General features: G+C 41.7%; 1 protein-coding gene across 3 annotated transcripts in view; it reads left to right on the top strand.

Moving 5' to 3' along the window:
* Positions 1-15,119, top strand: part of LOC133651737 (dedicator of cytokinesis protein 7-like) — a 120,551-nt gene that overhangs the window by 92,390 nt on the left and 13,042 nt on the right. For all 3 annotated transcript variants that reach the window (XM_062049813.1, XM_062049811.1, XM_062049812.1), the window contains 21 exons: positions 594-707; positions 795-965; positions 1,174-1,313; positions 1,426-1,595; positions 1,708-1,859; positions 1,942-2,124; positions 2,215-2,341; positions 2,416-2,500; positions 2,585-2,681; positions 3,139-3,273; positions 3,417-3,569; positions 3,650-3,808; positions 3,900-4,000; positions 5,856-6,048; positions 6,117-6,260; positions 6,342-6,473; positions 8,593-8,607; positions 12,306-12,431; positions 12,609-12,698; positions 14,491-14,727; positions 14,797-14,940. In XM_062049813.1, coding sequence (XP_061905797.1) covers positions 594-707; positions 795-965; positions 1,174-1,313; positions 1,426-1,595; positions 1,708-1,859; positions 1,942-2,124; positions 2,215-2,341; positions 2,416-2,500; positions 2,585-2,681; positions 3,139-3,273; positions 3,417-3,569; positions 3,650-3,808; positions 3,900-4,000; positions 5,856-6,048; positions 6,117-6,260; positions 6,342-6,473; positions 8,593-8,607; positions 12,306-12,431; positions 12,609-12,698; positions 14,491-14,727; positions 14,797-14,940 — 2,868 coding nt within the window. The remainder of the gene's footprint in view (positions 1-593; positions 708-794; positions 966-1,173; positions 1,314-1,425; positions 1,596-1,707; positions 1,860-1,941; positions 2,125-2,214; positions 2,342-2,415; positions 2,501-2,584; positions 2,682-3,138; positions 3,274-3,416; positions 3,570-3,649; positions 3,809-3,899; positions 4,001-5,855; positions 6,049-6,116; positions 6,261-6,341; positions 6,474-8,592; positions 8,608-12,305; positions 12,432-12,608; positions 12,699-14,490; positions 14,728-14,796; positions 14,941-15,119) is intronic.

The following is a 15,119-nucleotide window of genomic DNA, read 5'->3' as shown; positions in this document are numbered from 1 at the left end:
TTATTATAGTCAGCATATTGTCAATGTTGAATTAAAAGAAAATGATTTTATTATTAAACAATTAACATTTTTTAACACACACAAACGTGCCAAAAATGGATAAAGTTGAGTACCAGTATTGACTTCCAGGTAGCGAGAATCGGTTCAAATGTGAACGTAGGCCTCGCCAAAACACCGAATATGAAGACACCAAGTAAGTGAGAGCAAAAGCAGGCGAACAGAAAGCTGAGTAAAAAAGGGGAAAAAAGAAAGATTCAATGTAAGCATGAAGCCTGTAGGTAAACATACTTGACTTTTCAGCAAAGTGTTGCTCATTACAATTCAGTCAAGTCATCAGAAACGCTCCTTACAGGACATCTATGGGAACCTTTTTGACATTTTTATGCAATTTATTGTCTTCTTCATTTCATCTCAGCTCGTAAGATGTCAACTAGTAATAATCCCTCTCTAGGAAAACAACACGTAGGACAATGGACACGTCACAGCTCGTTAAGTGACAGCATTAATTAGTCCGCTGACAAAAATACATGTGTGAACACTAACCAAACCACATAATACTTTTTACCATCTACCTTTCCTTTTGTGTCTGTCAGGATGTGGAGCTTGTGGAGAGACTAAATAACAGTCTGGCCTTCTTCCTCAATGACTTGCTGTCTCTCATGGACCGAGGCTTTGTGTTCAACCTCATTCGCTCCTACTACAAACAGGTACACAAACAGGCTTTTTGGGTCCTTTTTTTGTTTTTTTGCATTGCTCTTGCCACCGTGTCTTTAGTCGTATTTTTCCCGGCTCAGATCAGTAACAAGTTCCACATGACGCCGAACCCCACCTCTCTGAATGCTCTGCGGATGGACTTTATGCGGATCGTCTGCAGCCACGAGCACTACGTTGTCCTCAACCTGCCCTGCTCCACCCTCAGCCCCCCGGCTTCACCTTCCCCTTCCACATCCTCCACCACCTCACAGGTATCTGGAACAAGAGCACTATTAAAAAAGTGCTATGATAAAGACTCTAATGCTTGGTTTTGAGAACTACTAATGCAGTAATATATTCTTATATATATATTGGTTACAATTATAGAAATGCATGCAGTTAATGTTTCAAGGTACAGCCACTAACCATGTTGCTTATTTGAGTTGCTTCTGTCTCATTCTTTTCTCGTTGCATGAGTAGAGTTCAGCATTTTCCAGTATGGCGCAAGACCAGGGTGTGGCGACCATGTTTGAGCTCTCCGTTCCCTTCCGGCAGCAGCACTTCCTGTCCGGCGTCCTCCTCAGCGAGCTCGCGCTCATCCTTGATCCGGAAGCAGAAGGGTAATCCTTTATTTCCTGCTCAAATAAAAACAGCTATTTTCATGGTGTTGTATGCCAAATGGTCTTTGTGCTGTGCAAGAAAGACATGAAATGTGTTTTGTTTGTGCCACAGGGTGTTTTTCCTTCATAAAAAAGCTATTAGTGCCGTTCACTCGCTGCTGTGCAGCCATGATTGTGATCCTCGCTACAGCGACCCTCAGGTCAGAGCCCACATCGCTCAGCTCTACCTGCCTCTCATCCCCATTGTCATGGAAACCCTGCATCAACTCCATGACTTTTCAGGTCAGCGACTTCTTTTTTTTCTTTTTTTTAATCTCCAGATGTGTCAGAAGCTCTCCACTGTTGATAGTATTGCTCCTTAGAGAGCGTCTTTTATTTTCTTGCTTCTTTGCAGACTCCACTCTGTCTCGAGTGCGCCACGTCTCAGCCCACGCCGACGATGCAGACTTAGACGGTAACAACACTATCAGTCAGTCTGTTGCCATGGCGATTGCCGGCTCCCCCATGCATCACACCAAGGCCAGCCAGTTTGCACTTCCCACAGTGGTGAGCAGCTGACCTCTCCGTCTATACACAACTGTCTTTTTCCTTCTGTTGGATTTTAGGATGTGCGTTGTTTGCTTTCCAGGCCGGGCGCCAGGGCAGCTGCTTGTCCGCCGAGTGCAGCCGAACTCTGCTGGTGTGTTTTCTGTGGGTGCTGAAGAATGCCGAGCCCGCTCTCCTGGAGCGCTGGGTGTCCTATCTGTCGGTGCAGCAAATCAACCGCCTGCTGGAGCTACTGCATCTCTGTGTCTCCTGCTTTGAGTACAAGGTACAATAAGCAGACAGACCCCCCTTTTTTTTATTTTTATGACTGACGTCCAGATGCTTCTTGTGTCTGAACGGCATGTTGTTGTTGCAGGGGAAGAAGTCTCTGGAGAGGATCAACAGCTTGACATTTAAGAAATCGCAGGACATGAAAGCGCGTCTGGAGGAGGCCATCCTCGGTACCATCGGCGCTCGTCAGGAGATGGTGCGGCGTTGCCGAGGTAAAGCGCGCTGGCACTGCAAAGCACGCATTTGTGACAAACGTGTTGATTGAAAGGATGTGTTGACACTGCAGAAAGGAGTCCCTATGGCAGCCAGGAGAACGTCAGGTGGAGAAAGAATGTCACTCACTGGAAACAAAACACAGACAGGGTGGACAAGTATGTAAACATGAATTCCACATTGAATACATTTTGATGTACTTCATGGTATTTCCATAGCTGATCTTTTAAACCTCTAACCAGGACTAAGGCTGAAGTGGAGCAGGAGACTGTGGTGGATGGAAACTTGTCTACAGAGGCGTCCCTAGTTGTGTTGGACACACTGGAGATTATAGTCAAGGTGTATTCATCTAACTACTTTTCATTATCTACATCAGGGCTCCCCAAAATACGACCCGTGGAAAGTCCCAACTTAAACTTTTTTTAAAATCTGTCCTTTATAATCCATTTTCCACCGCTTGTTACTCTCGGAGTCTCCTCAGGCAGGGCTAATCGTATTGTCTAAAAATGCATTTTCCCATGGATAACGTGACATCTCCATCGGCAAGTGCACGTAAAAATGCCCCTGTGACTACTTCTTTGCAATGTGTTGCTGCCTTAAAATTCTAAGTTAATGATTATTTGCACAAAAAAAAAAGTTTCTCACTTTTGAACATGAAATATCTTTAAGTTGAAAAGGATTTGTTGTATTTTCTTTTTATTGACCATTTACACAACGTGACAACTTCACTGCTTTTGTAGTTTGTACTTCATAATCTTCTGATATTGTGTTAATCTTGTTGATTTTCATCTTCAAGACTGTGGTGGCATCAGAGCTGAAGGAGAGTGTGTTAGGAGGCGTGCTGAGAGTTCTTCTCCACAGCATGGCAGGCAACCAGAGTGCCCTCTTCCTGCAGCACTGCTTCACTACACAAAGAGCTCTTGTCTTCAAGGTACATTTTCGTGAGCATGTCACAGTACAGTTGATTTTAAAAGCCAAATTCTTATCATTTTTATTGTGCAACATTTTGCTAAATGGTCTGTATTAACAAATGCCAGCCTAAAAAGGGCACGGAAGCTAAAGTGTTGTGTACAGTTTCCAGAGATGCTGTTTGAGGAGGACACGGAGCTTTGTGCCGACTTGTGCCTGCGTCTGCTGCGACACTGCAGCAGCAGCATCGCCTCCGTCAGAAGTCACGCCTCCGCCTCCCTTTACCTGCTCATGAGGCAAAACTTTGAGATCGGAAATGTCAGTCAAGATGATCCCATTTGCTTGACAATGGCTAAGGGACTCTTGTTAAAATGGTGTCATTTTTGGGTTTGCATCAGAATTTTGCTCGAGTGAAGATGCAGGTCACAATGTCGCTATCGTCACTGGTGGGAACCTCGCAGAACTTCAATGAGGAGCATCTCCGGCGCTCTCTCAAGACCATCCTGACTTACGCCGAGGAGGACGTGGAGCTCCGTGACACCCCCTTCCCAGATCAGGCATGCATAACGACTTGTTAGTAGTACTGTGTGGCCTGGCCTGATGACGCAATTACAGTAACAACATATTTGCCATGTGGTGCTTTTGCAGGTCCAGGATCTAGTGTTCAACTTGCACATGATTCTTACCGACACTGTGAAGATGAAAGAGCATCAGCAGGATCCCGAGATGCTAATTGATCTTATGTACAGGTACATACATTTGCATCCACTTAAAATCAATCTGTCTGGCATTTAAAGAGGTCACACTATGAAACACTCACTTGTGTCCTACATAACATGTAATTGTGGTTATTTGCTCAAAGTTTTGCACAGATTATGTTTTGCAGACCGTTTTCAAGCCACTTTCTGACCGTCTATTCAAAATGCCCCATTTTCTGGACTCTTGTTTACCTTGTCGTTTTTAGCGCTTTCATGACAAGTCTACTGACAGATCAAGGTTGAACTGCACGCTACTTCGTATTAGAAATGGCGACAACGGAGGATGTATGTGCACGTACGAGCCAGTCTGCCCCACAAGGAGCGGATAGCAAAAGAGAAGGCGGTTATTGACTAGACACAATGGCGGACTCGCGCAAAGCACTTTGGGTAAATCTCTACTAGGGTTGTACGGTATTAGTATGGTATCGCGATACTAATGAATCATATTCAGTACTATACTGACTCTGAAAAGTACCGGTCCACCACCCCCCAGCGCCCCTCCCCGTCGTCGTCACGTCGTGTCATTGCTGGTTTTACGAGCAGAAGAGCATGTTCAGCAGCGCGCACACACAGAGTACTTACAAGCAGACACAGTGTGTAGACAGAAAAGGGAGAATGGACGCATTTTGGTGTAAAAAGTCAAGATGAAGGTGAAGTTATAACACTGAAACACCCTCAGGAAGAGCTGCTTTAACACATGGCTAGCTAGTGGCTAAAGTCCATCCGTCATCGGCAGTGTTTTAGCTACTTCTAAAGCACTAATCCTGGTCTCCATGGCAACAAATAAAGTATGTTTCTTACAAGTATCATTATCACTGGAGGACGAGGAATAGCTAAACATGCTTCACTACACACCGTAGGAGGATACAATAGCTCACCACCGTCACAATGTAAACAAATGCCATGGGTGGATCTACACCTGACATCCACTGTAATGATACCAAGTACAGGAGCGTATCTCGTCGATACTACTATGATTACATCGATAGTTTTTGGCATCACAACATCTTCTTTCATTTTTTTAAAATGTATATTATGTTAATAAAGTTAGTAAATATGTCCCTGGACACATGAGGACTTTGAATATGACCAATGTATGATCCTGTAACTACTTGGTATCACATCCATACCTAAATGTGTGGTATCATCCAAAACTAATGTCAAGTATCAAAGAAGAGAAGAATAAGTGATTATTACATTTGAACAGAAGTGTAGATAGAACATGTTCAAACAGAAAATAAGCAGATATTAACAGTAAATGAACAAGTAGATTAATAACTAATTTTGTCCCTCATAATGTGTACAAAATAATAGGTGTATAAATGACACAATATGTTACTGGATACATCAGCAGACTAATTAGGAGTCTTTGTTTGTTTACTTACTACTAAAAGACAAGTTGTCTAGTATGTTCAACATTTTATTGAAGGACTAAATGACAATAATAAACATATGTTTCATGTACACTAACATTTGTTGTTAAAGTAAAGACAATCTTGCCATTTTTTTGTGGTCCCCTTTATTTTAAAAACGTACCGAAAAGTATCTAAATAATTTTGGTACCGGTACCAAAATACTGGTATGGGGACAGCACTAATCTCTACCATACATGGATAATCCGCTGACATCACCAATGGCAAAAACATTACCAATGGGGCAAATTTTAAACGGCTTGTTTCTGGGAAGTATGGAGGAAAGCAATATTGTTTCATAAAAATCTCCACAATGGCTCTACGGTTTGATTTATGAATGTGTGGGACTTCTACAGATCCCATATACACAATAGCAGGTACTAATTGGTAAGAAAAGTTGGTTTTGCATAATGGGGCCCTTCTTTTTGCATCAGGATTGCGAAGGGCTACCAGAACTCCCCAGACCTGCGCCTCACGTGGCTCCAGAACATGGCGGGGAAGCACTCGGAGAGAGGGAACCACGCTGAGGCCGCCCACTGTCTGGTCCACAGCGCCGCCCTGGTGGCGGAGTACCTCAACATGCTGGAGGATTGTCGCTACCTGCCAATTGGTTGTGTCACCTTTCAGGTAAGCACTGGGAAACACCCCCAGATAAATGTGAGCACTGATTCTGATCTCATGCTTTTCTTCCTCAGAATATTTCCTCCAATGTGCTGGAGGAGTCGGCCGTATCGGATGATGTCCTTTCTCCAGAGGAGGAGGGCATTTGTGCTGGGAAGTACTTCAGCGAGTCTGGCCTGGTGGGCCTCCTGGAGCAAGCAGCTGCCTCTTTCAACATGGTGCCACCTGCCTTCTCCGAGCACACGCTGGCTGTGGCACCAGTGCGACTGTTGACCTCAGCTTTGTGCTTCCAAACGCAGGCTGCCATGTACGAGGCTATAAACGAGGTGTACAAGATTCTTCTCCCCATTCACGAAGCTAACAGAGACTTCAAAAAGCTGGCAGGTGTCCACGGGAAGCTGCAGGACGCCTTCAACAAAGTCTACAACCAAGTAAGCTGTAGAGTCCATCTGAGAAATACACACAGTGCTACCTCAACTTACAGCTATTTTCAGATACCAGCATTTTGTTAATGCTGTAAGATGCGAGCATAAATTTGACTTACGAGCCTCCAAACCAATAGTTAGTATAGTGAACCCCACCCAAAAATATCCAGTCTTAGTCGCTGGCATTGGCTTATAGCTGCAGATGGACATAACTTTTTTCAGCCATTGGCGGCGTCCTTAGTGTGACCTGCTGGGGCTTGCTCCTCCACCCACGGGTCGGCTTCCTTTTCTCGCCTTAAGCTCCAGGCAGTCTGTCGCTCCCACCTGCTCTGAATCCACGCCGTCCACTCTGCTCCGCCCACTACCGTAATTTCCGGACTATAAGCCGCACCCGACTATAAGCCGCACCAGCTAAATTTAGGGGAAAATACAGATTGCTCCATATATAAGCCGCAGGGTTTTGATGTGTAATTAGCGTAGTATATAGGGGTTCCTGCTACCACGGAGGGGATTGTCGGGACAGAGATGACTGTTTGGGAACACAAAGCGTCCCATTTATTAACAATAAATCTTTCAATCATTCAATCAAACTTTCACATCTTTGACATGGCGAACAGCATTCGTGCAGAGTACAAATAATACAACGCTGCAAAGTAATACAAAGTGCTCGCCTGTACGTTATCAAAATAACCAGCCTACCGGTATATGAAAAGTCAGTCTTTAATCATTGTGTCATCGTCTTCCTCCTGCGTACTAAAACCACCGAAATCCTCTTCGTCGGTGTCGGAGAAGAACAGGCCGTAAATAAGCCGCACCCTTGTATAAGCCGCAGGGACCAGAACGAGGGGAAAAAGTAGCGGCTTATAGTCCGGAAATTACGGTACTTAGATTGTGAGAGATAGCATAACTAGCTTTCTCAACACCATTACCCAATGCGACCAACAGACAGACAAACGGACCCTGTTAACGCCCTCACCTTTTGTACCTAATGAGACAGCAATCGAAGCAAACAAAAATGTTCGAGTCCTCTTCAGTCTGCTTGAGGAGGTAAATGCCTTACATCAAACTGCTTTTCATTGAGGGCCACATGGCAGTTATGGTTGCCTCACAAGGTCGCTTTTAACAATGAGTAATATATAATACATTAACAATATCTTTTTTACACAAGCTGCAAAATAAATATTTACATTTGACTTTAAAAACTGGCAGCTGAGTCACCAGAATGTGACAGTAAAAGCAGTGTTTTTTTACAGCATGTAAAAGAATGGAATGGAATGGAGAAACAATAGCACTGTGTTTAGCCGTGAAATTCAAGCAACAAAGCTGCCTTTTTTTTCCCCGTAAAATCTTGTTGTTTTAATGTTTTTTTGTTTGTTTTTTAATGTTTTAGTGTCTTACTGTATATGGAAAAAAACAGTACCAAAGTTGATTTTACGGTCAAAAACTCAGTCGGTGGAATTTAACCGTAAAATCTATTGACCTTTTTACAGTCTACAATTTGATTGATAATTTGTTTTGAAATCATAAGTCAAGCAGATATTTAAGTACAGTATTCATCTTTATTTTAACAAAAAGTATTTTTGGAATAGATGATAATATAATATTTAGATTTTGATAATATTGAATATTAATAGATATGCAATTGCATGCAGTACATGCTTTATAATGTCAAAAGGGAAACAATAAATATATTGAGTGGGAAAAGATGAAGCATTTTATTAACGCATATTATTTCCTGGCTTTTGCGGGCCACATAAAATAATGTGGCAGGCCAGATTTGGCCCCCGGGCCTTGAGTTTGACGCATGTGCCTTACATTATTAATACATTACCTAATAAAACTACAGTACTGTAGTACAGGCTATTGTTTTGTTTTTCAAACAGTATTTCTTATGTAAATGTTTGTTTTTTCTTTTTAAAAGGTATTTTACATGTTCAAATTGTGATGTTTAGAGGGGGAAAGCACAAATTAAGTTAATTGTAATTTATTTCAATGAACTGAGTTATAATCTCAGTCATGGAAGCAATTGAGCTGGTAAATTGAGGTACTACTGTACTGTACTGTACTTATCACGTCCTTATGATTTCTCCTTGTGGCTTCTCATTCTGTTCTTTGTTTTTTACAGAGCTCAGGATGGGAGGTAACTCATTAATTTCTCAAATGTGATGAGTTTTTATGCAGAATATTTCCAAATATGTTTATAATTTAGTTTAGGATTAAGGCTTGCAGTTGCTGGTCATATGTTTGTGATTGACAATATTCTCTGTCTTCCTCATCACATGATCTTGTCCCGCCTCCCGTGTGATTGACTGGTGAGTGACATGAGGCTTGTGTTCCATTTCTTGTAATAGTTGCACACGAGGTTACATTCAAGTACATCTCGTCTTTACGGTTTCACAATTCAACATGTTTGAAAAGGAGTAAGAAGAAGCAGTTCTATGAAGTATATTCTTTACTACTTTGATATGTTGTGACAGCAGCCACATTGGCAGACTCTTCAGTACTAGTAGCAATAACATAATAATACCAAGTCTAAATTGAGAAGACGTAAACAAACAGCTTCCTATTTGTGTATCATCAATACTGTGCAATCAGAGCATACATGTTTATGTACAGGGTTTGAAATGTGTATTTGTTCAAATTCAGTATATTTGTAAAGAAGTATATCTATATATAACTCATACTGTAAATGACATACAGTCAGGCCAAAAGTTTAGACACACCTTCTCCTCATTCAATGTGTTTTCTTTATTTTCATGACAATTTACATTGTAGATTGTCACATCAAAACTATGAATGAACACATGTGGAGTTATGTACTTAACAAAAAAAGGTGAAATAACTGTTTTATATTCTAGTTTCTTCAAAATAGCCACTCTTTGCTCTGATTACTGTTTTGCACACTCTTGGCATTCTCTCCATGGGCTTCAGAAAGGAAGTCACCTGAAATGGTTTTCACTTCACAGGTGTGCTTGAAGCTCATGGAGAGAATGCCAAGAGTGTGCAAAGCAGTAATCAGAGCAAAGGGTGGCTATTTTGAAGAAAGTAGAATATAAAACATGTTATTTCACCTTTTTGTGTTAAGTACATAACTCCACATGTGTTCATTCATAGTTTTGATGTGACAATCTACAATGTAAATAGTCCTGAACATAAAGAAAACACATTGAATGAGAAGGTGTGTCCAAACTTTTGGCCTGTACTGTGTGTGGTACACAACTGTACGAGACCCACGTTTAAAAAGTATACCACACTACAGACGTCCCTCGCCACATTGCGTTTCGTAGTTTGAGACTTCACTCCGTAGCTGATTTTTCTGGGGGGTTTTAAAGTAAAGTATATATTCATATAAAGTAAAAATATGAATACTACTGTAATATTGGCCAATGGAGGAGATCAAACCAATCAGAGCACACTGTTCAATATCGTGGTCTCCGATTGGCTCTGCCTCAGTCCCGCCTGTTTGTTTATTTTTTTATTTAACCAGGAAAAGATCCCATTGAGATTGAAAAGCTCTTTCCCAAGGGAGTCCTGGCCAAGAGGCAGCAAAGTTACACATTAAAAATGTTAGGATGGACATCAAGTCAAACACTTACAGATAACTGAGGCTCCTTCAAACGCTCTCAGTTTACATTTAAAAGCATTTAAGGATAAAAATGCAGTCATCTTCCAGTCACTTTGTAACATGTTCCAAGCACAAGGAGCTGCAGAGACAAAAGCTTAGTTCCCCAGCTCAGTGCCAGCAACATGTGATGGTTGGATCTCACTGCGCTCTGTGACATCAATGCACAAATGTATTGTCCCAGAAGAGCCTTGTAAATAAAAGTGTAGCAATGACACTGTCTCCTAGTGGCCAGAGAGGAGAGTACAAGTCACAGTGGTGAGTCATGGCTCTACAGTTTGTGATGAAGCATGGTCAACACAGTGCACCATCTGAAGACAGGAATGAGTAGCATTCATATAAAAAAGATCACCATCATCTAGCATAGATACAAATGTGGCCGTGTTTTGTTGTTTTGTTTCTCGCATGCTCCGAAAGTCAATACAGAATAGGATGTCTTATTTTCTATTATCATATTATTGGATTAACGAGTGTAAATGTGACTATGTGGGTGTTATTTCATGTCTCTCATAACATTAAAACTGTATTTAGAAAGTCATAAACATGTTTGCATGCTCCAGCTATGAAAAATATTCAATTTATAATTAATATTTCCTACTTCGCTGAAATTCAGTTATCATTGTCAGCCCCGGAACCAATTAACAAGAATAAACACGAGTTGACTGTTGAAATAAATATATGTGTGAACAAATACAAGGCTAAAAGTCCATCCATCCATCCATCTTCAACCGCTTATCCGGAATCGGGTCGCGGGGACAGCAGCTCCAGCAAAGACCCCCAGACTTCCCTCTCCAGAGCAACATTTGCGACTTCCTCCTGGGCTAAAAGTCGACAATTTATAAATAGCCGGGTAATTTTTTTGACTGTCTCAGGTAGGGTTGTATGGTATACCGGTATTAGTATAGTACTGCGATACTAAGGAATCATATTCGGTACTATACCGCCTCTGAAAAGTACCAGTCCACCACGCCCCCATCGTCGTCACGTCGTGTCATTGCTGGTTTTATGAGCAGAGGAGCATGTTCGGCAGCGCACACACACAGAGTACTTACAAGCAGACACAGTGTGTAGACAGAAAAGGGAGAATGTTGGTGTAAAAAGTCAAGATAAAGGTGAAGTTATAACACTGAAACACCCTCAGGAAGAGCTGCTTTAACACATGCAGCTAACATCCATCCACAGTGTTTTAGCTACTTCTAAATCACTAATCCTGGTCTCCATGGCGACAAATAAAGTAAGTTTCTTACAAGTATCATTATCACTGCAGGACGAGGAATAGCTAAACATGCTTCACTACACAGCGTAGGAGGATACAATAGCTCACCACCGTCACAATGTAAACAAATGCCATGGGTGGATCTACACCTGACATCCACTGTAATGATACCAAGTACAAGAGCGTATCTAGTTGATACTACTATAATGATACCAAGTACAAGAGCGTATCTAGTCGATACTACTATGATTACATTGATATTTTTTGGCATCACAACATCTTTCGTTTTTTTAAAAATGTATATTATGTTTATAAAGTCAGTATGCAGAGGACAAATTTCACCACATCTAGTGTGTGTTTGACAATCATTGGTACTTTAATCTTTAAATATGTCCCTGGACACATGAGGACTTTGAACATGACCAATATATGATCCTGTAACTACTTGGTATCACATCCATACCTAAATGTGTGGTATCATCCACAACTAATGTCAAGTATCAAAGAAGAGAAGAATAAGTGATTATTACATTTGAACAGAAGTGTAGATAGAACATGTTAAAAGAGAAAGTAAGCAGATATTAACAGTAAATGAACAAGTAGATTAATAATTAATTTTTACAGTTTGTCCCTCATAATGTGTACAAAATAATAGGTGTATAAATGACACAATATGTTACTGCATACGTCAGCAGACTAATTAGGAGTCTTTGTTTGTTTACTTACTACTAAAAGACAAGTTGTCTAGTATGTTCAACATTTTATTGAAGGACTAAATGACAATAATAAACATATGTTTATTGTACAATTAAATTTTTTGTTCCAATAAAGCCAATAGTGACACTTTTTGTGGTCCCCTTTATTTAGAAAGGTACCGAAAAGTATTGAAATAATGTTGGTACCTGTTCCAAAATATTGGTATGGGGACAACACTAGTCCCAGGCTGCCTCCATAACCGGTGTCATGAATACCAAATGCATGTTTCCCTCCCAGTGTTCAGAGAATGTTTGGAACTTACTTCCGGGTGGGTTTCTACGGCTCTCACTTTGGAGACCTGGACGAGCAGGAATTTGTCTACAAGGAGCCGTCAATCACCAAGTTGGCCGAGATCTCCCACAGGCTGGAGGCACGTTGAGCACAAATAAAAGCACTAAAGGTGATTGACTGAGATGTTGTTGCTGAGCACGTGTGTGTGTGCGTGTGTGCGTGTGTGTGTGTGTGCGTGTGTATGTGTGTGTGTGCGTGTGTGTGTGTGTGTGTGCGTGTGTGTGTGTGTGCGTGTGTGTGTGTGCGTGCTGTGCAGGAGTTCTACTCAGAGAGGTTCGGTGATGAGGTGGTGGAAATAATCAAGGACTCCAGCCCAGTAGACAAAAGCAAACTGGACGCCAACAAGGTAACATGGATTGTTAATAATGATGTTGCAGGCCAACAATTGTTATACAATATGAAATAATGTCCAGAATGTTTAGTGCAAAATATTGTTTATGCTTGAAGTTTATTTGGTACATGCATAACATTCCAACCTGATACTTTCATCACAAGCTCCTGTTTTTCTTCAAAAAGGAGTAGGAAGAAGCAGAACTTATTTAATCCTACCCCATTTCTTTTTCTTTTATTCACTTCCTCTTCTCAATTTGTACACCATTGTACCTAATAGCATTCTAAAGAAATGTAATAAATAGTGACTTAAAGGCCTACTGAAAGCCACTACTAGCGACCACGCAGTCTGATAGTTTATATATCAATGATGACATCTTAACATTGCAACACATGCCAATACGGCCGGGTTAACTTATAAAGTGACATTTTACATTTCCCGCTAAACTTCCGCTTGAAAAGGTCTATGTATGATGACATATGCGCGTGACGTCAATAGTTGAAGCGGAAGTATTCGGACACATTGAATCCAATACAAAAAGCTCTGTTTTCATCTCAAAATTCCACAGTATTGTGGACATCTGTGTTGGTGAATCTTTTGCAATTTGTTTAATGAACAATGAAGACTGCAAAGAAGAAAGTTGTAGGTGGGATCGGTGTATTAGCGGCTGGCTGCAGCAACACAACCAGGAGGACTTTGAGGATAGCAGACGCGCTATCCGACGCTAGCCACCGACCGCATCGATGATCGGGTGAAGTCCTTTGTCGCGCCGTCGATCGCTAGAACACAGATGAGGGCTGGCATAGGTGGAGCGCTAATGTTTTTATCATAGCTCTGACGAGGTCCCGTAGCTAAGTTAGCTTCAGTGGCGTCGCTAGCAACAGCATTGCTAGGCTTCGCCAGGTTGGACAGCATTAATCGTGTAGTTACAGGTCTAGTGTTTGATTTGGTGTCTCCTGATAGTAGTATTGTTGATCTGCTGTCTATCCTTCCAGTCAGGGGCTTATTTCTTTTGTTTCTATCTGCATTTAAGCACAATGCTATCACGTTAGCTCTGTAGCTAAAGAGCTTTGCCGATATATTGTCGTGGAGATAAAAGTCACTGTGAATGTCCATTTGGCGTTCTGGACTCTCATTTTCAAGAGGATATAGTATCCCAGGTGGTTTAAAATACAAATCCGTGATCCACAATAGAAAAAGGAGAGCGTGTGGAATCCAATGAGCCAGCTTGTACCTAAGTTACGGTCAAAGCGAAAAAAGACACGTCCTGCACTGCACTCTAGTCCTTCACTCTCACGTTCCTCATCCACGAATGTTTCATCCTGGCTCAAATTAATGGGGTAATCGTCACTTTCTCGGTCCGAATCTCTCTCGCTGCTGGTGTAAACAATGTGGAAATGTGAGGAGCCTTTCAAGCTGTGACGTCACGCTACTTCCGCTACAGGCAAGGCTTTTTTTATCAGCGAGCAAAAGTTGCGAACTTTATCGTCGATGTTCTCTACTAAATCCTTTCAGCAAAAATATGGCAATATCGCCAAATGATCAAGTATGACACATAGAATCTCTGTGTTAGACCAAGCCAGCATCTGTTGTAATACACATTGAATAATATATATGTGTTGGGATTTAAAAACATACAGAAACAATGAAAGTGTCAAGTGTATATGTGTTGTATATACAGTATGTCTTTCCAAGCCAGCATCTGTTGTAATACACATTGAATAATATATATGTGTTGTATATACAGTATATATGTCTTTTCATGAAAGGAATAAAAAGAAATGATGAAAAGTCTACTACTCTTCAGGCCTACCTCCAGATCACCTACGTGGAGCCTTTCTTTGACACGTATGAGTTGAAAGAAAGGATCACCTACTTTGACAAGAACTACAACCTGCGCACCTTCATGTACTGCACACCCTTCACGCTGGACGGCCGCGCTCACGGCGACCTGCACGAGCAGTACAAGCGCAAAACCATCCTCACCGCCTCACACGCCTTCCCGTACATCAAGACACGCATCAACGTGGTTCACAAGGAGGAGGTAATGTCTGCTCACCGCTCTACACAGCAGGGGGGAAAGGAGAATACCCTCATTTGTTTGTTGTTCTAGATCATTCTGGTGCCCATCGAGGTGGCCATTGAAGACATGCAGAAGAAGACACAAGAGCTGGCATTTGCCACCAACCAGGACCCGTCTGACTCCAAGATGCTGCAAATGGTGTTGCAGGGCTGCGTGGGCACCACCGTCAACCAGGTGCTCTTCTTTACCACGCTCTCTTCTACTTCTTTACCACTCTCTCTTCTACTTCTTTACCACTCTCTCTTCTACTTCTTTACCACTCTCTCCTTTACCACTCTCTCCTTTACCACTCTCTCTTCTACTTCTTTACCACTCTCTCCTTTACCACTCTCTCCTTTACCACTCTCTCTTCT

The sequence above is a fragment of the Entelurus aequoreus genome, linkage group LG06 (assembly GCF_033978785.1).
Source record: "Entelurus aequoreus isolate RoL-2023_Sb linkage group LG06, RoL_Eaeq_v1.1, whole genome shotgun sequence".
Taxonomy (NCBI): Eukaryota; Metazoa; Chordata; class Actinopteri; order Syngnathiformes; family Syngnathidae; genus Entelurus; species Entelurus aequoreus.
Note: the sequence above shows the minus strand (reverse complement) of the source record. Positions and strands in the feature narration are given on the sequence as shown.